The sequence below is a fragment of the Mus musculus genome, chromosome 18, assembly GCF_000001635.26.
Source record: "Mus musculus strain C57BL/6J chromosome 18, GRCm38.p6 C57BL/6J".
Taxonomy (NCBI): domain Eukaryota; kingdom Metazoa; phylum Chordata; class Mammalia; order Rodentia; family Muridae; genus Mus; species Mus musculus.
In genome coordinates this window covers 20,376,415-20,402,100 of record NC_000084.6, presented here as the reverse complement: position 1 = coordinate 20,402,100, position 25,686 = coordinate 20,376,415, and the positions used below count along the sequence as shown (strand labels likewise).

The window sequence follows — 25,686 nt, the reverse complement described above, 5'->3', positions numbered from 1 at the left end:
AACACATGAAACTCAAGAAGAAGGAAGCCCAAAGTGTGGAATCCTTCTTAGAATGTGGAACAAAGTACCCATTGAAGGAATTATACAGACAAAGTGTATAGGAGACACTGAAGGAATGACCATCCAGAGACTGCCCCACCTGGGGATCCATCCCATATACAATTGCCAAACTCAGGCATTGTTGTGGATGCCAACAAGTGCTTGCTGACAGGAGCATGATATATCTCTCTCCTTAGAGGCTCTGCCAGTGCCTGTCAAATACACGGATGCTCATAGTCATCCATTGGATGGAGCACACGGTCCCCAATGAAGGAGCCAGAGAAAATACCCAGGGAGTTGAAGAAGTCTGAAGTCCCATAGAAGGAACATCAATATAAACTAACCAGTACCTCCAGAGCTCCTTGGAACTAAACCATCAATCAAAGAAAACACATGGTGGAACTTGTGTCTCTAGCTATATATGTAGCAGAGGGTGGCCTAGTTGGTCCTCAATGGGAGGAAAGGCCCTTGGTCCTGTGAAGGCTCTATGCCCCAGTATAGGAGGATGCCAGCATCAGGAATGGGAGGGGGTGGGCTGGGGAGTGGGTTGGGTGGGGATAGGGGTTATCTAGGAAAGGGGATAATATTTGAAATGTAAATAAAGAATAAAAAAAACCCCAACAAAGATAGGTGTTTCTTTTCCCTATCATCACTCAGGAAACAGCAGAGACTAAAGAAAGCTGAAGGCAGGCATCAGTTCTGATCCCTCCTGCCTGCATTTACTTTTGTTTGCATAAATTTCTCTTCCTGCATTTTAAGGGAAAATCTCATTCAATTATCAGTTATTCTTAGGAACGTTATTTTCTGCTACAGAGACATCTGTCTTTAGACAATCCTTATATAAAGATTATCACACTTTAGCAATGTCTTTTCTTTCTAATCTGTTTGAGATTTTAATAGAATCTGGCCAGATAATTCTGAAAGAAAAGAGGAAATAAGAATGTGTAAATAATTGAAGGAAAAATTCATGCAGAGTAGAGGGGAGACAGAGATAAAAGAAGGAAAACAACAACAACAACAACAACAAAACCCAAAAATCCCCAACTAGCTTTGCTTTTGGGGGGAAATCTGTAAGATAGAGCAAAGAAATTAAATGTAAAGTTATTGACCCAAAGACTTGTATACAACATTGAAAGCCTTCTTTAGCCACAGTGTATGATAATAGACATTGATATTAGGGAAAGTGAAAATGAAATCTAGCTGTTCTTTCTAGCAATTGTCATCACTCTTTGACGTTTAGTTTGCTTTAATAAAGCAAAGACCTGGCTACCAAGTGTAGAGGAATATCTCTGCTCCCACGTAGCTCACACTGGGTTCCTCAAGTTTGCTAGCACTCTTGCATCGTCCTTGATTGGGTTTATTTTGATGAGAAAAATCCATTTCAAACTCATGATTTTTCTCATAGGACATTTCCTGGTTCTTATTTCTATTTGTTATGAGCCAATATGGGGGAGTTCCTGTTATTTAACACAGAACATTCATTTTTTGAAGTGTATTTCCCATTCTAGTCTAAAGTGCTCCACTTTAGACTATGTTCTCAGTGTGTTCATATTTCTTTGTGGTTTTTATGGATGTATGCTGAGGAAATGTTCCAAAAGGTGGGTTACTTAAAGTCAGAGAAAACCTAGTGAAGTAGTATCTAGTCACTTGTTAAGAGACCAACGAGGAGGGGCTGGTGGAGTGGCAAAGCGCTGTCACAGGGTTAAGATTCTGTTCCCAGCATCTGCACTGTGACTCACAACAATCCACAGCTTCAGTTGCAAGGAGTTTGTGGACCAGGCCCACATGCACATGCTTATGTTCACATTCATGTAGGCAAAACCACTTAGAAACATAAAAATAAAAATAAATATATTTAAACAGAGAGAAATGAAGGTAGAAAAATATTTTAAAATTTTGTGAGTTCTTTCAATGTACATTTTGTGGTTAATTAATTAAGTATTTGAAGCTTGTTTTACTACCAATATTTTATGAGTCTACATTTGAAAAAGGAAACCTCCCAACTGCTTAGATGGTAGGTTTGTGCCACCATGCTTAGCTGCAATTGTCATTATTCATATTAACTTAGTAACAGTGTATAGGCACCAAGGTACTCCCCGATTTCCACTTGAGTTTCTGTCATAATTTAGGGCAACATTAAATTCCACCAGGAACATCTCTTGGACTCTATGTTTGTCTTTCTGTCCACGACTAAGGCTACTTCAGTGGCCCCAGATGTGCCATAGCCTTCACTTGTGGGACCTCTCCTCACCTAGCGGTGCTGTGAGGTAAATAAGAACGAACAATAGCAAAACTTGGAACAACTGGTTAGGCAATGCTTGCAGACACGTACTGTTAAGCTGAACACATAGACTGTTTGATTTCTTTTGCCATATTGTTTGAGAGACACATATCAAAAGTAGGATTAAAACACTTACATCCTAAGACTAGGAACCCCATGATGAGCAGCCCGATGCCTGCAGGACCGAAGTGAACGTTGTCTTCTGTGATGTCAAAGGGCTCGGGTTCCGGTTCGTCTAAGGGATTTTGCCTACCGGGAGTGTTGTTAACTCCACTGCCTCCACCACTTGAAGTGACTCCCCCTGATCCTGTGACGCGTTGCGGGCCCACAGTAGAAGTGCCTTGATATCCATTAGTCACTGGGTCACGATTACCACCACTGCCACTGGAACTGCCACCACCATCTGAACCTGGTACCCAGCCAGTGCCACTAAGTTCAATGACGATTGTCCCCGTGCAGGTCCTCTGAAGGGAATCTGTAACAAGGTTGACAGGGGAAGCACACACACAGTCTAGCAATTAACAGATTACAAATGTCCCCCATGCCCAGCCGCTTGTGGGGGTTCTGGAAACTCTCATCCTTGGAAAGCAATTGTTTCACCAACTTATCTATCTTCTTAGACCTTCTACTCAGTATTAAAGCTAATCAGTGATTGTATTATTATAACTAACCTTAAAATTATTACTGGCAGATCTGTTTACTGGATAGTTAATAGTGTTGCCAGTTAGATATTTTATCTAGGCTCAAAAATTCAAAATACAGAAAGATGTGAAACAAAACCAGAAGTTATCCCATAGTAACAATACCTAAGGGATAACCTTCTAGATTCCTTCAATATCAGTTGTCCTTAGTGATAAGGCCCATGTTGCCTGTTTTTATGATACATTGGTATGATCTTATGGTTCATCCTACTTCAAATGGATTTTGAGATTTTATGTTAAATTGTATGCACTTTTTCATGCCTCTGCACACCTTTAATTCACGTAGTTTATGGTGGGTACATGATTTTACATCACATGGACTATAGTTTCCTTCCTTAGTTACCTGCTGATACTGCTTTCAATAGTAACTGGTAATAACACAGGTGTTAGCATCTCTGTTCAGCCTTTTATATTTAGTGCTTTCCCAAAGATTATCATTAGTGGGATTATCAGATAGAAATAAGGAAATGAACCGAGTTTGCTTCATGCTTTTCTATAGATAAGAGTCTTTCACTGACAGAGCCCTAGAGTCTGGCACAATGGCTAGCATTTATCTAGTTAAGACTCAGTTCCTACTTGGTGAATAGAGGAAATGAAACCTCTGGAGATGTGCAGCAGACATAGTTCAAAGTCTGGTTATCTGTCCTTACAGGGCATTCAATGACCTTCATGCTGCTTTACATGTCATACTATTTTCTTTTCTTTGTTTTTAAACCATTATCAGCATATGTTGTTATTTTCCCATTTTGCAGAAGACTGGGTTGTAGATGGGCGCGGTGGCTCCTCTAGGATCCAGTAGCAGTAAATGATGGGACAGGACAGTTTGAGTATACAGTGCTTAGTTCAGCAGGACAACTTCTATTGAAAAGGAGCTTTTCAAATTTACATGTATTCCAATCACAGCCCCCACCTCCTCTATTCTCTGCCTCCTCTATACCCTTCCTAATCCTTTCCCATATTGCCCCTTCTCCTTCTATCCACAGGGAGCCTGAAAAGAGGATTTTTTTAAAAATAATCACAGTTTAAATTATTTTAGAATATTTATCCTTGGCTTCCTCTAGAAGTGAAATTGATTTCTTACCATCTATTGATAGCACTGTTCCTTTATATTCCCCATTAAGCCTTTGGTATTGTTCCATAGTAACTCTGTTTCTTAACGTTATTATGCCTGTTCTTGAGTCAACAACCAGCAGGTTCTCTGGGTTATTTCCCATTTCATATCTGCATTTAAAAGAAATAATAGAAATTAAAGCTGTCTTTCAAATCAAGAAGTTCTAAAATTATGTTTGTAAGGTTAGTATACAAAATTATGGGTTTCTATTGTTTTTTCATAAGTGTCTGAAAACACACTTTGCCAAATCCACTTTGTGCTCATTCATTCTCCTTCCCTCCCACCCACCTCATGCTTCCTGTCCTCCTGACTGGCTCCCTTCCTTCCCCCTAACAGTTCTTGCTTTCATTCTTTCCCTCTCCCTTCTCATCATCCCCTAAGGTTAACATTTTAGTTGGAAAATGCCATTCTTACCTAACATTTGTGGAAGCTCGACCTGTGTCCAGGTCTGTAGCTACAAACTCTCCCACTCTGTGATTTGCTTCCATTCTACTGTCTACTACAAATGTCTTTGAACCTGGACGGAACACAGAGCCCTCGATGACATTTAACACAGTCACAGTGACCATAGTTGCTGTGAGTCTGTATTGAGAAATAATTGACTGGTGGAATTCAGCTACATTTCGAACACCAATACTAAGCTGTAGATTCTTCATGGCTTCATAATCTAGGGGCTAGAACACATAGAGATAATTAGTCATACTCTAAGAAAACAGTTCAGAGGACAGAGAAATCTTTTGAGAATACTCAAAATCATTTAGTATGTTCTTGTTTCAGTTATGTGGCTGAACACAAATCCACTTGCTTACCCAGTCCAGTCTTACTTGCTGGGTACTAAGTTCAAGCTCACATGTAAGCAGAGTAAGGGGGAAAATCTAATTGTACTGGATCTTTTGTTGAAAGGGTTTGAAGCTTTTTGGGACATGAGCTCTAATTGCTCACCAAATCAGTTAATTGCTTAAATTCCACATATGATTTCATTAATATTTCCAGTGCAAAGACAATTTATGTTAGCTGACAACATTTCATGTTTCTGACAATACTAGCTCTTTTTATAACAGACTGTGTATCAGATACATTAAAGATTTAGCTAGCTTTATTAAAATGCAATTAAATGCAGTTAAAATGGTGATGTATTCTTTACATTAATATAAACAAAACCTTAACTTTAAAGGTTAATCATACTTTGTTGTTTGAAACCCTTTTGTATAGAAATGCTTTCCCCAAACCTGATGTTTGGAAAGAATTGCATTGATAATAAGAGTTTCTAATTTGAATGCTTATTATCCTGAGATTATATAAACATGTGCATTCATATTAAAGATTTTACTTTTTATAATTTTAAAGAACAGTGAATTTTGTTATTCCATAGACTCATTTATAAAATGCTAATGTCATGTTAACTTGATGTTGTGAAATAGAAAAGACCAGCAAAACAAATGATTTAGGCTAATTATACCATACCTTGACAACCTTCAGAGTTCCTACATTTGTTCTTTCATTCATTTCTATTTCAAACCAATTTCCCTCATTTCCAGAGATAAAGAAAATGATTGCCTTCCAGTTGTCTGAGAATTCTTCATCCAAATCAATGACTCTGATCTGCACTAGCTGTGAGTGAAGTGCATTTTCTTCAATTTCGATGTCATACTGGAACAAGAGGCAAAGTATCAGCAAAGCAAATGAGAGATCCTGTACCAGGCTGTCTGTGTCATGTTCATAGTTAACTATTCAGAAACAACATCCCTGCTTATAATTGCATACTTTGCTCAAATCCACTTTTCCCACTGTGAAAGCAATTCAAGAGAAAGTGTGTGTCTACTCTGGTGTTGTAGATAGCAAATGCAGCAGGTGCACCTGAACACTGAATGAGTTCCTATAAGAACTGGTATGTAAGGAATGTAGAGTCATGGAATCTAATCCTTAAGAAGGACTGCTTACAGATGACTGCTCCAAGTATGGGATGTTGTCATTGACATCCAGGATGGTGATGCTGCACTCGCTCTCTGCAGACATGCCGTCTGCTCCACCGTCCCGGTCTGAGCCTCTCACCACAAGGGAATACTGGCTATATTGCTGAAAAAGACACATTATGGGCAATCATACACTAGATGTAGACACTGGCTCAACAGCTACATTAATCCACCATAGAAGACAAGGTAACAGAAGGTGAAAATCCACAGATCTCACATCACTCAGTATGGGTTTTGTGGCATCCATTTCCAATGATGCTTACCCAGCATGCTCTCAAAGATGGGACAGTTTTGTTCAAAACTTCATTTCTTATTCATTGTGTGCCCAGAGAGAGGAGAAGGGTATAAAGGGTGAGACAGGCCACAACATTTAAGAGGAGAAAGATATGGTTCATTAAAGATACAGGCTAAGCCACTGAGTTTTTACGACAATTCAGAGGTATCTAGTGGAAGGTGGAGAGTGGGGTGGAGTCACTGATGATGTTTCTACTTTGATTCTATTCAGTGGTGACTCCAATTTTAGAAGTTGGTAAAAGCAATGGAAGCATCCTTAGACTTGTGCATAAACATAATAATTCCTATTTATGAACATAACTTCCATACTTCTCTTCATGGTACCCAGAATCCTCAGTGATTGTGAAGGGCCTTCATTTTTAACTCCCTTTCTTAGAGAACTTTACTGCTAAAATTATTTTGATGGTAATATAGTTTTTGGACTATGTAAAATAATCTTAGAGAAAAGGAAAAGGCTAAATAACCTTTTTCTCTAAAGGTGTTTTCTAAACAATTCAATGAAGAAATTTTAGTAACCTAAAAACATCCACAGACCTGTGTAGGTTCAAATGAGACAAATCCCAGCCCTGTGGACGAGTGAACTCAAAGTCCCACTCCTAATCATGATTTGCAAATGATTCCTGCTGGAAGAGAGAAAACTGCTTTCTCCAGTGGGATGCCATGTATCAGTCACAGTTCAATGCAGGGCCCATGTCCAGAAGTAATTACACTAACCTGACTCATATTTGTGTGTGTGTCTGTGAATTTTATTTTAATAGTTTTTATCTTACTAGTTTTTGTGAGTTTGCTTTGGTGTTCGATTAATTTTGGATGAAAATGGGGAGGCAGGGAGAGAGAATGAAGTTGGGTGGAAAGGAAGATGAGGAAGATCTGGGAGGAATTGGAAGAGGGGAAAGAATATGATCAAAATATATTGTTTCTAAAAATGTTTTAAATTATTTTTTTAGTATAAATAAGGCAGGCGAGATGGCTTAGCAGTTAAACACACTTACCATAATCCTGACAGCTTGAGAGACATCCCCTTGATACAAGGAGACATACAACTCTTAGAACTTGTCCTCTGACTTTCACAAGAATGCCCTAGCATGCAAAGGACCACACATACAGTGTTTGAACACATTCTTTTAGTTTCTCTTTCTCTTAAGTACCATTACTTTAGAGCCAGTTCCTTTGAATAAAAATCCATGAGAAGATGAAGGATTACCTCTCTGTCTAGAAAGTTATTCATTGTTCTGATTTCTCCAGTTTTCCTGTTGATGATGAACATTGGTGAGTCAGAAGGCTCCTGTCTTATGATCTTGAAGGCTATCATTGAGTTCAAGTTATTTGGCTCATCGGCATCGGTAGCATTGAGTTTCATTACCAGTGTGTCTAGAAATCAAGGGCAGTGGGCAGAATTGGACAATGAACATTATTGCAGTCTTATATGAGCTCTGTGTCCACACAGTGTGCATTTAACTTTCTTCTCTTTGTACAACACCAATATACCAATGTAGTAGCTCCTTTCTCTACTATTGGTCTAATAGAAAGACCATAGTTAAAGAGGTGCCTAGACATTCCAGAAGGGTAAAAGGAAGTCTGCTGTTCTGAATATTTATTTTCCTAACATAACTTGTTTTAAACAAGATGCTTATGGTTAAGTTAAATAGCATTTAAATGTGAATAATGTTTTTCTCAACTGTTCCATTCAACCTTATTTTTAGCCATAAGATCTTGTCCTTACTTTCCACAGTTATAAATGAGAATAGGAATAACACCATATTTATAATGTTCACTTGAGAGTTTAATAGCAAATGAGAATGTTTACTGATGTTTATACTTAGTAATGTACTTTACATAAATATTATTGTTCATCTTGAGTATTTAATAAGTACCATTGTTATTTGGATTGGAATTGACTCTTAGTAGGTGTTGTGTAACTAGGGGCATGTAGGCAATGTTTATTTGACCACACACACTGCCCTGTCCTTATCTTCTTTTGTAATCTAGTATATAGTTTTTATGAATGACATTCGTGGTCATGCAAAGCTGTTGACTTTAATTTATCATCTGGAATTGTGTTCTACTCTGTAAATTGTTTCTGACATAATTTTCTAGTCATACAGGACATCCCATCCCTTCTATTTTTGCTTCTTTCCCCTGTGTTTTCTTTTTTCTCTCTTCTCTTCTCTCACCTCTTCTTCTTAGCTTCACATCTTTTAAACAATCTTTAATGGTACGCACTGTCTAACTTAGGTTAGTGAATATTTGGTAATTAAAATTTTACATACAGGAAGCCACTGGGCTTCAACTCTACTCTGAGATTATTAGAGTCCTTAAAAAAAAAGCTACAGTGGAATATACTTTTAGTGCCACCAGTTAGAACCATTTGAGAGATATGCTTCCAGTATTTCTTGTGAGCCATATGGAATTACATTTTTAACAGTTTTCCAGTGTAAAAAGCAGTAACTTGAGCAAAGAGAACCATTGCAATTGGCCCTCTGGGGCTATAGATTTCATGCCCACCATTCAGCCCATAAAAAAATGGGGAAATATTCAAAGAACATTACATCTGATTGAGTATTTAAAGACTTTTTCATGTCATGGGCTATGGGATAATAAATATTTATAGGACATTTTTTTTATATTGGGCATTATTACCTTCTAGAAATAATTAAAAATCTGTGAAGAGATGTATGTGAGTTTATGCAAACAAGACATCATTTGTAAAAAAATATGAACTTCATAGATCACTTTATCGTTAGAGGTCCTAGAACAAAACCAGATAAACAGGGATGACTACAATTTTTTATAGTTTGAATGAAGGTGAAGCGAAGATTCCTTGGCATTCATTTGTGGCTAAGAGAAGCTCTAAGCCCTTGGGCCTAAGTTGGTTTGATGCCCCATTGTAGGGGAACTTCCCAGGATGGGAAGACGTTGAGTGGCTGCGCGGTAGGGGAGCACCGTCATAGAGTCATTGGGAGGGGGGAGGGGATTGGGGGTTTTCTGGAGGTGATATCTGGAAAGGGGAAATCACTTGAAATGTAAATAAAGAAAATGTCCAATAAAAAAGATAAAAGCTCTAAGCATCAAAACAGATTACTTGGATTGGATATCTTTGAGTGACTTAAAATAGTCAACTTTGTTCTCTTTCTATTACTTATCTTCTCCCCAGTTTCTACTGTGTACTGTTCACCCCATCCCTCTGCAAGTGTGCCTTGGAAAGGAGTGAGAACAGATGATATTTGTTTTTCTTTGTCTGGCTTGGTTTGTGTAGTGTTGATCAAAGTTACAATTCATGAGTTCTTTCAGTTCTTCTTCAGCAGAACAAAGTATCAGTCTATGATATATTTTGAAATGATGTAGAAGGACAATATAGAATCTTCAGGAATTACTGGTTAATGACAGGGGAATGCTCTTGATCCTTGTTCGGTTACTATGTGTTGTATTGGATAATGTACTCCCATAAAGAGGTAAATTTCTTATGTCTGTATAAAAAATAAATTTAAAGTTATAATTTTGATAACACATATGAGTGGGGTTGCTGACACTGCAACTCTTCCCTGAGTTGTTGGTTCTGGATGCTTTCTACAGTTTCTCCCAGCTGCTGTTTACCTTGCTATAGCTCAGCCCTGTTGGCTAGCAACAGCTATTTAGTCATCAACACATTGGTTCTTTAATAGTGCACATGACTTACTTGCATTAGAATTTTCTTCTATTTGTCCTAGAAATGTAGTCATTGAAAACACAGGAGGGTTGTCGTTTATATCCATCACTCTGACTCTAAGCTCCAGTGGATTCTCCAAGTCTTGACCTTGTGCATTCAGTGCTCGGCAGTAGATCTAGACAGGAAAGAAAAGATCTGTGGCAAGGCATGTGTTTGTAACTTTTTATAGAATGGAGGCATTCCCTTGGTACCTCAGGCTTAAGGAAAAACATAGTATCATTATTATTTCCCACTAAAATATTGACACAAGCAACATACACTATCAAGAAGAAAAGTCAAACAAGAGCATAAAATGCAAGTTTCAAAACAGGTTGGTATGTTAGATAACAGGAATGTGGCATAGTCTATGATTGAAATCAAGGAAAAAAGTGTCAGGGAGAGTCAGAGGATCAATATGAAAAAATAAGTGGCATTCTTAAGTGATGGTGTATCTATGTGGCTATTTATTTTATCATTACAGCTTCCATTGTGAAGACACATAATGTGTATTATTTCACAGAAGTCTGTGTGACAACACCAAGTTCTGTTCCAAATTTGACTAGTTTGCTGACTTGTGAATTTGTTGGAAGACACTGCAAAGGGAAGAATTCAAGAATACAGATTTGGATTTGGAGCCTAAGTAGTTAAAGTAACTCTAGGAAGACAGATGTACAGTGTGAATGAAGGCAGCAAAAAGTAAGGAATATCTGAAGGTAGCTTTTAATATGATCCTTTTTCAGGGCTGGGAATAAAACACGTGTCTTTTCACGCAGTCAACTAATGCTTAATCCCCGAGTTTCATCCTTGGATCTTTGATTTTAATAGAAGAGACTACAAGATCAGTGCAAAGTTTATTTTAATTTTATTTTATACTTTTAATGGAAAAGGTCAACCATGTGATCAATGGAAATGGAGGCAGACAATCGATAAGGAGAACAAAATGAAATAGATAAGGCAGAGAATAAGGCTCATCCATTGATAAGTAACAGCTGGGTGGCCAACATGTCAAGGGATAGCTCTAGGAAAGCAGAAAGTTGATCCTGCTTTTAGACCAGTGATGAACGTTTCTTAGCCAGAAGACAGTGTATGCATGGGAGTCATCAGGATAGATGGCTTGGTTTGGGGTTAGTTTCTTAAAGAGAGCTGAGGTGGCATGTTAGAAGAGAGGCTGCTGAAGTTGTGTGACAGTTTCTAGAAGGGATATCAGGGAGAGACAAGCCAGGTAAGGATGAGTGAGTTTCTGAAGTCCATTTAGATGCCAAAAGAGCCTGAATATAATGAATTATGTTCTCATGGAACAATTGGACTGCAGGAGCTCCAGGTTCATCCCTTGGCAGTGGACTTAAAAGGAGACCCGTAGGGGAACATGGGGGAAGTGGGGACTGTGAGGAAAACTCTGATTCGGATGCAAAGTAAATAAGTTAATTAATGGAAAAAGGAAGTATTGATCTCCACTGATTTTTCTCTTTTGAAGATCAAGTAAAAGCTAAAGATTTATCCTTCCACACAAATATTCAAATTTGTTATGGAGCTGATATAAACTAGGATTTTTGTTGACACATAAGTGAATTTCTCTATTAATATTTCCTCATCTATTGGGGTAATGAATTAAGAAAGATCTCAAAAGGCCCAGTATTGAGACTCTTGAAATCAAATCTGGTATGGTCTATGATTTTTCCAAGAATAATTTCTATCTACATATAGACATTGACACAAAGTCCACTTACAATGAAAAAGGGGGTGACTTCACGATCAACAATGGATGTTATATTGATTTCACCAGTTTTTTGGTTAATAATGAAGATTCCATAAGGTGGCTGGTCAATTCCCACTCCCGAGATGCGGTATGTTACTGGTTGGTTTGCAGCACAATCTGAATGAATCTGTATAAAGACACAGGCAAAGATGTTACAAGGGTCATTATGTGAACTTCTACATGCCAGATGACAACTGTCTTCCTCAAGAACTGTTGAATGTGCTGTCTATGATATCACCTAGGAGTTTTTAAAAACAGGGAAACATATTTGAAACAGTAGATACATGGTCAGTGTTGAATTTTTAATAATAAATAGCAATGTAATAAAATAATTCCATTTCTATGTCTTCCAAATAATAAAGAAACAGATGTTACCCTAAGAAGTCTTTATATACATTGTTCATAGATATCATAATCATTAAACATTGATAGTTTTATTTTACTATTAATTTTGGACTCTATACTAGCTCTTTGTCTAGAGCTATCCTTCTTAAACAATTTCATAATGCAGTTCTTACATAATATTGGTCTTTAAATTAAAAATAACTTTAAAACTATATAATTTTAGAAAAATATTGAAATAGATTTTATAGTGGCAGCCTATTTTAAACTTGTAACTTAGAAAGTGGGAAAAAGAAAGAAAGTACCCACTAGATAAAGGGTTACATAAAGAGTTAAAGTCTGTCTTTTTCTTCAAAGTAAATGCTTTAAGAATATAAGCAAATTTTACAAGAAAGTTGCCAAGTGTATCTCTACAAATGGTTGTTTTTGTGTCTGTGTCTATATGTCTGTGGCTGTGAATCTGTGTGATTGTAGAGAGTAGGGTCCTGAGTTTGTGCTTTTGTGTATGAAAAAAGAAGACAGAGAAAATGAGAGGAAATTGAGGTTACAAATGAGGCAAGCTCTGGATATTTATAAATACGGGCAAATAGAAATCAATTTCTTGTGGGTTATGCAGCTGAAAGAGCACATACTCTGGGCATGCTGAATCCTGTAAATCATGTTTCTGTTTTGGAGTCTAGTCTAACAAGTGTTCATGTGCATTACTTTTGCTTATGAGATGAATCAACGTGAAGAGCTCTATCCAAGTACCCAACTTTCTTAGTTTATCCCTTTAGGAATTTTGGTTTTTATAATTCGAATGAAGAGGTGCCTTTAGGCCATAACTTTTCAGTATTCTGTGTTCTCAAAGCACAGAAAAACTGGACTCTTCCAGAACTGTGTTCTCTCCATTGTGCTGTTCAGACTCATGCTCTGGGTTCTCACTTACTTTGGCAATTGGGTTTCTCTTTGAGTTGTCTTCACCTTCGCGACAGGCTGCAGCAAACTTGATCCATTCTCTTTTCTGCCTTCTGATGGAGTGCCACTTGATGGTACCATTTTTGGCGTTATGATCTCTTACCTTAAATAGGTAAAATATTATGTCTGTTAACTATTACTTAGTATTGTCATTTCACTGGAGATTTTGGAGGAGGAGTAATTATGTCAGGAGGAGAAGATAGATAGTTAAGTGGAAAATTAGGAAATCTGATCATTTTAGTATTTGCAACTGTCACATTGCAGTGATTTTGTATTTAGAAGAATTGGGGTTTTCTTGAGGACATGTTCTAGTGGCCAAGCCAACACTCCTTTGGTCTGTTTCTCTCCCTCTCCCTCTCTCCCTCTCCCCCTCCCCCTCTCCCCCTCTCCTTCTCCCCCTCCCCCTCTCCCCCTCTCCTTCTCCCCCTCCCCCTCTCTCCCTCTCCCCCTCCCCCTCTCCCCCTCTCCTTCTCCCCCTCCCCCTCTCCCCCTCTCCTTCTCCCCCTCCCCCTCTCCCCCTCTCCTTCTCCCCCTCCCCCCTCCTTTCTCCCCCTCCCTCTTCCTCTCCCCACCACCTCCCCCTCCCCCTTCCCCATTTTCCCCTCATTTTTTATTTTATTTTCTTGGTTTATTATGTGATTTGAGACAGGGTTTCTTTATGTAGCCCAGGCTGTCCTCTGATCCACAATCCTCATGCTTTAGCTTTGGGAGTGCTAGGATTACAAGCATGCACTACTGTGCCTGGACCTTTTGTTTATCAGTCTGGAAAAAAATACGTTTCAAATCTTACCTGGATTTGAAATTCACTGTTAACTTCAAGCACCACCTGTAAAAAGCAGTCACAGTAGGTAACTTTAAGTGTTTTAAAGTCTATATTACTCAATAAATAAAAACACATAATAAAAATAAAACCAAACAATACAGGTGTGGGGTACATTAATGGCACTAAATGTTCCTTAGCTATTTCTCTCTACATTAAAGCATGTGCTATTGAGCAGAGTTCTGTGTAAGTTGAGTTCCAGATTTGAGTTTTGCATATAACTTGTGGTGAAGTACCAGGATATATTAAGTTGTTTTTAATCTAAAAACTACAGTTATTTTTTTTTAAACACTGATATCCACATGTCAAAGTAATGTGTCTGTATAGTTGTTTAAGACATGGTAAAAATATATTTAAAAATTAAATGTTTTTTTTGCATTCCTTATTTTATATTGCAGTGAAGGTCAGTTAGGTTTTGCAAATATATTTTAAAATAAGAGGTGTATCAGTTGTGTTGACTTCCCATAGACCCTGTGAGCACTCATTGCTCCATATGCCAATTGAGTTCATGTAAATGTAATTATATTCTGTGGTTATATTCTCTATGGAAATGGTTCCTCAGTGTAGCTATCTGTAGAGTCTGCCACTTCATCTCCCATACAATGAATGCACATTTACAACTCACAATATTGTTAAAAAAATACCCAGAAAAGGATTATATATTTGTAAATATCATATCTCTTTTAAAAAATAAAATTTCAGCAGTAGAATATTATTAATCAAAGAGAAATTAAATGATAACACATGATCTCAGAGGAAGCATGTAATGGGTGTTCATATATGGAAGAGAAAACAGGGTATTCTCCATGTATATCATATAATATCACTGCTATTTAAAAGATGACCACTAAGAATGACAGATGTCTTAGTTGCAGAAAAGGTAATGATTTTAGAGAAAATTCATAAATCATTACATTTAATAATCATGTTCCAACTGGTAATAAGGACACATGCTCCACTATGTTCATAGCAGCCTTATTTATAATAGCCAGAAGCTGGAAAGAACCCAGTTGTCCCTCAACAGAGAAATGGATACAGAAAATGTGGTACATTTACACAATGGAGTACTACTTAGCTATTAAAAACAATGGCTTTATGAAATTCTTGGACAAATGAATGTATCTGGAGAATATCATCCTTAGTGAGGTAACCCAATCACAAAAGAAGTCATTAGATATGCACTCACTGATAAATGGGTATTAGCCCAGAAACATAGAACACCCAAGATATAATTTGCAAAACACAAGAAAATCAAGAAGAGGGAAGACCAATGAGTGGATACTTCATTCCTCCTTAGAATAGGGAACAAAAATACGCATGAAAGGAGTTACAGAGACAAAGTTTGGAGCTAAGATGCAAGGATGGACTTTCCAGAGACTACCCCACCCGGGGATCCATCCCATAATCAGCCACCAAACCCAGACACTATTGCATATGCCAGAAAGATTTTGCTGAAGGGATCCTGTTATAGCTGTCTCATATGAGGCTATGCCAGTGCCTGGCAAATACAGAAGTGGATACTCACAGTCATCTATAAGATGGAACACAGAGCCCCCAATGGAGAAGCTAGAGAAAGCACCCAAGTAGCTGAAGGGGTCTGCAACCCTATAGGTGGAACAATAATATGAACTAACCAGTACCCCCAGAGCTCATGTCTCTAGCTGCATATGTAGCAGAAGTTGGCCTAGTCGGCCATCACTGGGAAGAGAGGCCCCTTGGTATTGCAAACTATATATGCCCCAGTACAGGGGAATGCCAAGGCCAAGAAGCAGGAGTGGGTGGGTAGGGGAGCAGGGCAGAGGGAGGGTATAGGGAACTTTCGGGATAGCATTTGAAATGCATATAAAGAAAATATCTAATAAAAATATATTAAAAATATAATATACTGTAAAGAAGTAAATAAAATAAAAAAAATAAAATAAGAGGTGTTCAACTTTCTAATTGAATTTTTCATAAGAGCAAATCCTGAAATCAGTGCTAATAGCAAAACCTATAGTGTACAATTAAAATATGAATATTAACTATTTTTAAGCATAATTATTTATACTTTGTTTTAGTTTCACCCTTAAGGAAAATATCTATTTCAGTTTCCCAGAAATTATTTTGAAAAACTGTCAAAATGGAGAAGTTAAACAACCAAACACATATTTATTGTCTACATGAGTATTACAAAGAGAATTATTACCCACAATATTATGTTAGTCATTGTTATTATTACTATTATCATTAATTGGATAGTAATTAAGTACAAGACATTGTGGCCAATGAAATATGCACATTTATCATCATTGCAAACACAGATAACCCTTATACTATTATCTCCTTTATACAGGTGAAGAAACTGAGGCAGGGCTACCAACTTATTGCAAAATGCGATCTCATACAGTTTACTCTAAATATGTGTTTATTTTATAGTCAAGTATAAGACAGCCTATTTTCTCAAATGAATTATTAAGTAAAATATTACCAAGAATTTATTTTAAATCTTTGAGAACTAAAAGTGATTTAATCTCATATTATCCATTCTCTCTCTCTCTCTCTCTCTCTCTCTCTCTCTCTCTCTCTCTCTCTCTCTCTCTCTCTCCTCTCTCTCTCACACACACACTCTCTGTGTGTATTTCATGTATGAATGCATGTGTGTTAAGCTGAATGCCTGTGCATATGTGTACGGAATAGAAATTGGCAATGAATGTCTTACTGTAAAACTCTCAGCTGTGTTCCCTTAAGACAGGGTCTCACAATGAACCTGGAGTTAGGATGGTGGCCAATCTGCTCCAGCAATCCTCCTGTCCCTTTCTCCATGGCAGTAGGATCACTGCTCTTGTGGCCATGATCAGCTTTTTATGTGGATGTTGTGGATTCAATCTCAGATCTTCATGAATGAGTACCAGAGTTATTCCTTCCCACCTGCCTGTCTCTTCAGCCCCAATGGGAATGTGTATGTAGATAGAACAGCAGCATTAACAGTGATACAAGGTCACAATGGAAGCTACGTGGCTTGTTAGTTATGGTCTACAACTGTAATGTTGTTTATAGAGTTGAGCTCGACTGCAGAACTCATTTATTCCAGTGAGTTCTTGCTGCCGGTGTTATTTTCGACACTCTTGCTTGTGCTTCTGGTTGTGATGGGGTTGCAGAGCTGCTTTATCTGTTTGGAAGTCATTTCTTCATAGCTACAGCCCTGTTTACTCATTGGCTACCTGCTATTGCACTTCTCTTCCTGGAGTGAAGTGCCTGTGCCTGCAGCTTTGGGTAAGTGGCCAGATGACTAAGAACTCTGCCCAGCTTTATGACGCTAGGTCATCCTCTTTCCCACGAGAGGCAATCTCAGCAGAAGACCAAGGTTTCACCATACTGTCAGACTCACAATTGGATAGGTAATTAAAAAAACTGCCTAGTCTGCTTTTTAAAACATGATGTGAGATTCTTGTTCTTGTTCTTCTTGTTCTTGTTTTTCTCCTTCTCTTTCTTTTTCTCCTTCTCCTTCTACTCCTCTTCCCCCCTCTTCCTCCTCCTCTTTGATTTTATCAGAATGTAGAATAAGCTCATACAAAAAGTACTAGGGTTTTACAGACAAAACAATGACATGAAAAGATCATTAAGTAGTCTAGAAGATACACACACAGACACACAGACACACACACACAGACACAGACACACACACACACAGACACACAGACACACACACACAGACACAGACACAGACACACACACACACACACACACACGTACACTAACACACGTACCTGAATTCTATATACAAATAGCCTAAAAACACACACATAGTAATTTCTATATTATTTTTCAGAGCTTTATCTCATTTAAGATGTGGTAGGTAGACCTCACAGAAATGCCTTTCCAGTATCCTTGTGTGCTACAAGGATACTGAAGTATTATGGTCATGGGAAAGGCATGCTGAAATTATAGGTTTGAAAGATTACTTTGACAATAGTTGGTAGGAACAATTGGAAGACTTAGAAATTACAGGCTAAAGGTTGTTGGTTCTTAAGCACCAATCAAAGCAGAGGTGAAGAAGAGCTAAATAGACGCAGAGGCAGTGGAGCCACAGGGTAAGATCAAGGGAAAGATTCTGGACTGACAGGATCCACAAGGTTATAGAACAAATGGGATGAGAGTTAAAGAGCAGGCAGGATCTCTGGAGCTAGCAGTGTTAAATCATGGGCTAGGACTGGAGGCAGGAGAATGCTGGAGGTGCTGGAGGGATGCCAGATAAAGACGTGTAGCCACTGAGCAAAACCTAGTTTGGGTTTCTAATGCTGAGCTGCATCCACTCTGGTAGAGCTGTTGAAATCATGGGAGAATTGGATACTTGCAAAGTGGAAATTTCGGCATGAAACAGCCTATGGTAGAGAATGGCACAGGGAACTTTAACTGGGAGTAACTGGAAAGTGGGGTGTGGAGAGCTGAGGGTGGAATATGGCAGTGGTTGTGAGGAGGAGAGAGGAGAACGAGCGATGCAGAGGGAGAAAGAGAGAGGGAGAAAGAGAAGAAAGAAAGAAGGGAGCAAGGGAGGTAGAGGGCAGAAAGGCAGGAGTGAAAGGTTGCCATACAGATTAGAGGAAGTAAAAAGGCTCACAGACTTCAAAGGCCGGGAGTTAGAAGATCACATGAAAGGTCAGATGATGCTAAAAAACTGACTGTGTGAAATTAGAGGATATCCTGGAGTTCCAAGATCCTTCCAGAGAATGCTTTCAGGATTTCAGGACAAATATTGTCCTTACCAAAAGAGAACAAGGGATGAAGAGAAATTGGAAGACATAAAATTTTTTCCCATGAATTTTAATAACAGAAGAGAGAAAGACAAAATTGTAGCATTAGGTGTGGCAATCAGGGAGGGAGATACTATGTTTGAAAGTTGAGAAGGGATTTTTATTAGAAAGAAGCTTACTTTTAAAAGAGGCCTAACAGAGAGAGCAGGAGGAGATAGAGGCTGGAAAAAGCAAAGAGAGAGAGGGAGGATGGGGATTGTGATAAATTTATTGGGAAAGAAAGGTCAGAGAACACTTGCTCTAAATGACCTAAGTGGTAATATTCTGAGATGGATGGAGTAGCTTGGACTCAGAAATAATTCTGTAATTTCTGCAATGCAGACTGCAAGTGCAAATTCCCCCAGAGACATGGGCTATCAAGTGTTCAGCAAGGCTCTACTCTTTCTCCCACGGAACTCTTATCTGTCTGTGCTTCTGTCTCTTCTCACAACACTGTAAACTAATTTCTCTTGGAGTCGAAAAGTTGCATAACATTAGTAAATAACTCATCTCACAAAACTCTTCCCTTCACACCTGCATCCACAGCCAATCAATCAAAATTCATTTATTTAAAGGCCACAGGATGCAAATTCATGGCACTTGTATGATTATTCACTTAAAGTGAATTTCAATAAGGTTTTATTCATTTGGAAACAATGGAAATTTGGCTTGATGGTAATTTTTAATGATGAAAATGTTCTATATTAGTAATAGTGAGGAAGTGGCAATTTGTTGAATAAATGTCTGTGTTAACCATTAGGTGCTTTACAAGTGTAAGCTAGACAAGAATGGCTAAAATAGAATGTTCCTTTATAAAACAAACTACCCCCCAAAATAAACAGCAAAACAAAACACTCTTGTTTTATATTTCTTTTAGATTTGTCTGACAAAGGCTATGATTTTTGGTTGGCCATACTTCGGATAATTTCTCCAATTTATCCATGCTTTGTTCATTTCTTTGACAAACATGTACTACAAGGGTCTAAGACATCATGGTGGCTTTAAAGCACTGCTTCTCAACCTTCGCAGTCAAAGGTCATGACCCTTCTGGGGGTCAAACAACCCTTTCACAGGGTCACATATCAGATACCCTGCATATAAGATTATGATTTGTAACAGTAGAAAATTATAGATATGAAGTAACACGAAATGATCTTATGTTTGTGGATCACCACAACATAAAGGAACTGTATTAAAAACTTACAATTGAGTCCATTGATATAATTTGTTAAACACATGAAACTCAAGAAGAATGAAGACTGAAGTGTGGACACTATGCCCCTCCTTAGATTTGGGAACAAAACACCCATGGAAGGAGTTACAGAGCCAAAGTTTGGAGCTGAGATGAAAGGATGGACCATGTAGAGACTGCCATATCCAGGGATCCACCCCATAATCAGCATCCAAACGCTGACACCATTGCATACACTAGCAAGATTTTATTGAAAGGACCCAGATGTAGCTGTCTCTTGTGAGACTATGCCGGGGCCTAGCAAACATAGAAGTGGATGCTCACAGTCAGCTAATGGATGGATCATAGGGCTCCCAATGGAGGAGCTAGAGAAAGTAGCCAAGGAGCTAAAGGGATCTGCAACCCTATAGGTGGAACAACATTATGAACTAACCAGTACCCCGGAGCTCTTGACTCTAGCTGCATATATATCAAAAGATGGCCTAGTCGGCCATCACTGGAAAGAGAGGCCCATTGGACTTGCAAACTTTATATGCCCCAGTACAGGGGAACACCAGGGCCAAAAAGGGGGAGTGGGTGGGCAGGGGAGTGGGGGTGGGTGGATATGGGGGACGTTTGGTATAGCATTGGAAATGTAAATGTGTTAAATACCTAATAAAAAATGGAAAAATAAATAAATAAATAAATAAAAATACTAAAAAAAAAAAAAAAACTTACAGCCTTAGGAAGCTTGAGACCCTGAACATTCTGCTAAGCTTTGGTTGAAATTTCAGGTGGTGCAACACTCTACCACAAAATGTTGGGATAAGGCAACATGACTATTTCCACACTGGCTTCCTTGGTAGCATATATTTTTGGAGTATGTGTTGGAAAAGAAACTTGAGCTATCCTGAATTTCCCTTTTGGTGTTACTTTTCTGAGCCATGAGACACTGTGCAGCAGTCTTTGTATTCAATGACAGAGCTGTGAATGGTACAAAGGTTAGTCAGACATGGGGCTTGTCTTCAAATAGCTTAGAGTTAAAGAGTTTCAAAAGCTGCAACCAGCTGTTAATTTGTAGGAATATGATTCTAATTAGAGAAGTATAAAAGACTGTACTCATACTCACAGAGCAATTAAGAGCATGGATCACCAGCAACTGGCATGAGAAAAGTTGGACCTATCTAAGACCATTACAAGAGTTTGCATACCAAGCATAACTGGTACAAGTGGCATGACCCAGCACCCTGTAGGGTGTTAGTTCAGCTGAAGGAGCAGAAGAAATTTACCCACAATGCCCAGCAGACCATGCTTCCTCCCTGTACACTAGGCAATGTCTGTTAAGGTGCCAGGATTTTCAGCAACTGAGTCCTTGCTAAATGCAGAATATAGAGGTATCAGAAAGCACGTGATGTGCATAGGGACAGGGTTTCAGGCTCATCTTGATTTATCCATACCACATTCATGCTTTAGTTTTTCTTGCCATTGAAATGCTTTTTTTTTTTGTAAATGAAAGCATTTGAAATGTATATAAAGAAAATATCAAAAAAAAAAAAGAAATGCATTTTTTTTTCATACTGGGACAGCCCCACTTGCCTGGTGACGGATTTGTCCTCTCCATTCATGTAAACTGGAAGGAAGATATTATTCCTAAATTGTCAGTAAATTAAAAAAGCTTTGCAAACACCACATGTGTGGAGATGATCCTGTGTAACTAAAGTTTGTGTTTCACTAACCAGAGGGGACTAGAAACACCAACTCCTGCAAAGCTACCTTCTGCAATCTAATATATGTGCAGACAAGCATTGAGTTCTCTGCTGGATTGTCTTCTGTTTGGTCTATAGCAGCTCTTCAGAACCTTTCTTACTGTTGGTGTCAATTAATACAAATAAGGGACTTTCAACATCTGGATCAAATAGTTTAATAAACTATATCATAAACAAGTACCATTTTAACTTCTGCTTGTATTCTTAAAAAGTTCAATCATGTTCACATTGTGGGGTTAGTTTACTGGGCATTTAGAAATTTTGTTTTTAATTGAATGAAATACTAATCTCATAAAAATCTCATAAAAAGGATATACTGGAGCCTACTCTAGTGGTGCATGCTTATAACTGAAGTGTTGACAAGGCTGAGATAGGAGAACATGTTTAAGACCAGCATTAGCTACCTACTGAGCTAGGCTGAGTTACAGAGGAAGACCCTGAATGAAAAATCTCAAATCAAATGATAACCAAAACTATGACTAGCATTATTTTTGTTAACAGATAAAAGAATGAGTCCCCCACACTGCATGTACTTTTAGATTAATCTGCAGAATTTTCCTCTATAGAAAAAGATGTCTTCAGATTTGTACTCATGTTTATTAGATTAATCAGTCCTGGCAACTTTGCAGGTGAATTTTTCAGCAATCACTAGAGTTCTCAGATCCTACTCTTTTCTTCTCATCGAGGCTATGGTATTCCCTTCATAACTGCCACTACCATCAGCAAATATGTTCTTTTTCTTTTTTTGTACAGGTAGCACTGTTCTTTGGCAAGAAAAATTATAACATTTCTTCCATACATAGAGATAGATAGATAGATAGATAGATAGAAAGAAAAATAGATAAATAGATGATAGATAGATGATAGAAGAGAGATGATAGAAGAGAGATGAAAGGTAGATAGATGATTGATAAGAGAAGGAGGGATGAAGAGGAAGAAGAGGAAGAGTGGGATGAGGAATAGGAGGGAAAAGGTGAGGAGGAGAATGCCTTCAGTGTCTAGTGCTGTAACAGATATGAGCTACCATCTATTCAGGCAGATGGCTGAATCAGAAGAAAGCTTATGCAGCAACCTTGGTCCCTTAGGAGTAATTTCTCCCATGTAGTCTCTCTGACCTAACTTACTTATTTAGGGAGCACGCACCTCCACATGTGCTGAGGACGTCATGAAATATCCCACCAACATAGTTGTCCAGCTCTCTAAACTGGTTTGTATAAAAATATTATCAGCTTTCTCGTGTAAAATATACTGGCATTTTTCAAATATATTCCTAACATGGATTTTTTTTATTTACTAACTTTTAACAGTAAAGAATATAGACTTCAAATTGTTTTCCTCCTTTTACTATGCTAAAGACAAATACACTCAGTGAGGCTCAGGGTGGAAGACTGGGATTGCAAAATTATCTGCTAAAATCAGCTGTGATCCTCAAGGCCTTCAAAAGTGAAACATTTTACCAAAAAGTTGAATTAACTTGGAAACACACTATTTTAAGTTGTTACAGTAAGTGTTTCTAAAGATGGGCTGGGGAGAAGGCTTGGTTGTGAAGAGCATGCACTGCTCTTGCAGAGACTGAATTCAGTTCCCAGCATCCATAATCCTTGATTCATCAGCAGCTGTAACTCCCTCTCCAGGGCACCCACACACCTGTGGCATACACTCACAGACTCCCCCATACACACACACAAGTAAAAACAGAAATAAAGATAAGACATCTGAGAAATGTGTCTTAGATTCCACAGTACATATGTCCACAGTCTCTTTCCCTACTCCTAACCTCTTTCTCTTCTCCAAGCCTAGAGAATAAACTACATTTCTAAACACCTTTCTCCTAGGCAGACAATTCCATTAGGACTTTAATAAGATGATATATTTCATTGACAAATTATTAACCAATAAAAAGATGTTTGGAGGAATTTTTTAAAATGCAGTTAATTAGAAATAATTGTATAAATAAAGAAACAGAGAGTTATTCAAAAATTCAGTGAAAGTTATCACATAGGCACTAAAATAGTAGAAATGAGTAGAAATGCTACAAGAAACCTTAATGAGTCAAATTTATATGAAATTAAAAATTTCAAATATTGATTATTTATCAACACACAGGCATTTCTATGGTTAAATAATGTGTTACATAATAATCATTGGTGGTTTTTTTTTTTCCCATAGTCCAGTTTGTGACATCAACTGGGCCTGGAAAATCAATTAAAAAGCATATGGAGTAGCAGTCATCCATGAAGGGTGGCTTAGAACTGAAGCTACTAAGAGTCACTTGTTACTAAATGTTACTGCTCACCACCCCTGCCTTTCATCATTTCACTTCTGAGTACTGAACCCAGGGCCTGGTGCATGCTAGGAAAGTGTGCCATCATTGAGCAACTTTCCAGCCCCGTGGCCCCTTGTAATGAACGAACCGAAAACAAACTAGCTAGCATACAGTACATCAAAACTCTAACTTGTTGTGATAGGAATCCAACATTCCAGTTCAAAAATCAAGCAGGTAAAAACAAAGAAGGGCCACATCCTGCCAAAAACTGGGGAGGGATTTAACTGGCCATTGCCCTTTGAGATGATGTTCATCCTACTTGGAGAGAGACTATGACTTTAAAACATTTTGCTGAACATGAGATTAATATCCTGGTGTGGCACATTTATGAACTGTAAGAGAAAATGGGTGGTTTGTAAGGGGGCAACAATAAATCATTGCACTGCATGGTTTGACTAGCAGGTGTACAACTTCTGTGCCACATCCTTACTAAGGACAAGGACAGCAGCAATTAACTTATCCCTCAATTAAGCTCATCCCGTCACCTGCTATATTATTTATATAAAACTCCTGTATTTGTAGTTTATGTATTTGCAGTTTTTGTAATTATCAATAGAATTTTCCTTCAAGCTCTAAACAGCAAAGGAGTTTGGTGTTAGTAAAATGGATTCTGACAACATCTGAGGGGGTTGGGGGAGAGATTGCTTGGACTGTGAGATTCATCACAGACATTGTAATCCTCATGTCTATAAATCCTTTCCTGGCTTTAAAACACATTGTCAGTCTGTCAATCAAAATACCCAGAGAAGGGGAAATGTTTCAATTGACAACCCAGACAAAACTGGAATATCTAGTCGAAAAGATCCAGCCCTGCCAATGAGAATTTGAACAAGCAAATACAACTACTTTAGGCCTTTCTTAAATTCAATATTTTTCCCGAGTGACCAACCATTGGGATGTCAGACATGGTTTGGTGAGTGGACACTGGCACAGTAATATGATCTGTAGTCTTCAATTAAAGAGAGAAGCACCACTTAGAATCACAGTTCATAAAAACCACCTTGTCATTAGCATAAACTTTTAATGGTTTAGCATAGAAGTCCCTGGAGATCACATTCTCTGAAAAGTCTCAGCTTCGCTATGCTGAGGCTGGGGGGTAAAGGATGCTTCCAGAAGAATCCACTTACCAGGGAAGTGAGCAGCAGGGCAGCTATCCTGAAGGAGTGCCAGTCCATCGCTGCAGCTGGCTTCTGTTACATCCACGATCAAGGCAGTTTCTTTGCTCTTCTCTGCTAGCTTGCTTTCTCCCACTTTGCTGGTGTCTGATTAAAATAATTTCTCAGTAGATGTTCTTACATGCAGGCTTTGAGGTGTTTCTGCCTTCCACTGGGAGAAGGAGGGAAGGTACGTATAACCAGTTGGATCTCCACCCTAAAAACTTGGGCTGGTCTCAGTGAAATGCTTGACAAGATCATCATTGCTCCCAGGTAAAAGCTAAGGGACACACCCTTCTGCCAGCTGAAAAGCTGCTCTCTGTGTGGGTGGGACTTGCCTCTTCTCTACTGAAGGCTTTTGGGGACAGACAGTCAAAATGGCTGAAGCATAGCCACTCCTGCTTGTGCTGAAAGGCTTCTCAGCTGTTCAGAAGTTCTCAGCTCCTCATCAGATTAATAAGAGAAGTATATTTGGAGCTCTGTGTCATTCGTATATCTTTTGTTCAGAGCCAAACCCTCAGGTCCCAGTAGGAAATTATAA

At 38.3% G+C, this 25,686-nt stretch overlaps 1 protein-coding gene across 2 annotated transcripts in view; it reads right to left on the bottom strand.

The window, feature by feature from the left end:
• The window catches only part of Dsg1b (desmoglein 1 beta), a 35,455-nt gene extending 10,083 nt beyond the window's left edge, over positions 1 to 25,372 (bottom strand). Inside the window, exons 1-11 of one of the 2 annotated variants that reach the window (NM_181682.2) lie at positions 25,119 to 25,372; positions 13,930 to 13,965; positions 13,111 to 13,242; positions 11,812 to 11,967; positions 10,076 to 10,220; positions 7,604 to 7,770; positions 6,074 to 6,208; positions 5,597 to 5,782; positions 4,547 to 4,806; positions 4,103 to 4,242; positions 2,457 to 2,795 (exon numbers count right to left, since the gene is read on the bottom strand). In NM_181682.2, coding sequence (NP_859010.1) covers positions 2,457 to 2,795; positions 4,103 to 4,242; positions 4,547 to 4,806; positions 5,597 to 5,782; positions 6,074 to 6,208; positions 7,604 to 7,770; positions 10,076 to 10,220; positions 11,812 to 11,967; positions 13,111 to 13,242; positions 13,930 to 13,965; positions 25,119 to 25,166 — 1,744 coding nt within the window. In that variant the 5' untranslated portion in view covers positions 25,167 to 25,372. Of the gene's footprint in view, positions 1 to 2,456; positions 2,796 to 4,102; positions 4,243 to 4,546; positions 4,807 to 5,596; positions 5,783 to 6,073; positions 6,209 to 7,603; positions 7,771 to 10,075; positions 10,221 to 11,811; positions 11,968 to 13,110; positions 13,243 to 13,929; positions 13,966 to 25,118 lie in introns of those variants that run through there. The other variant, XM_006525821.1, reaches the window with a different exon arrangement.
• Positions 25,373 to 25,686: the final 314 nt, after the last annotated feature.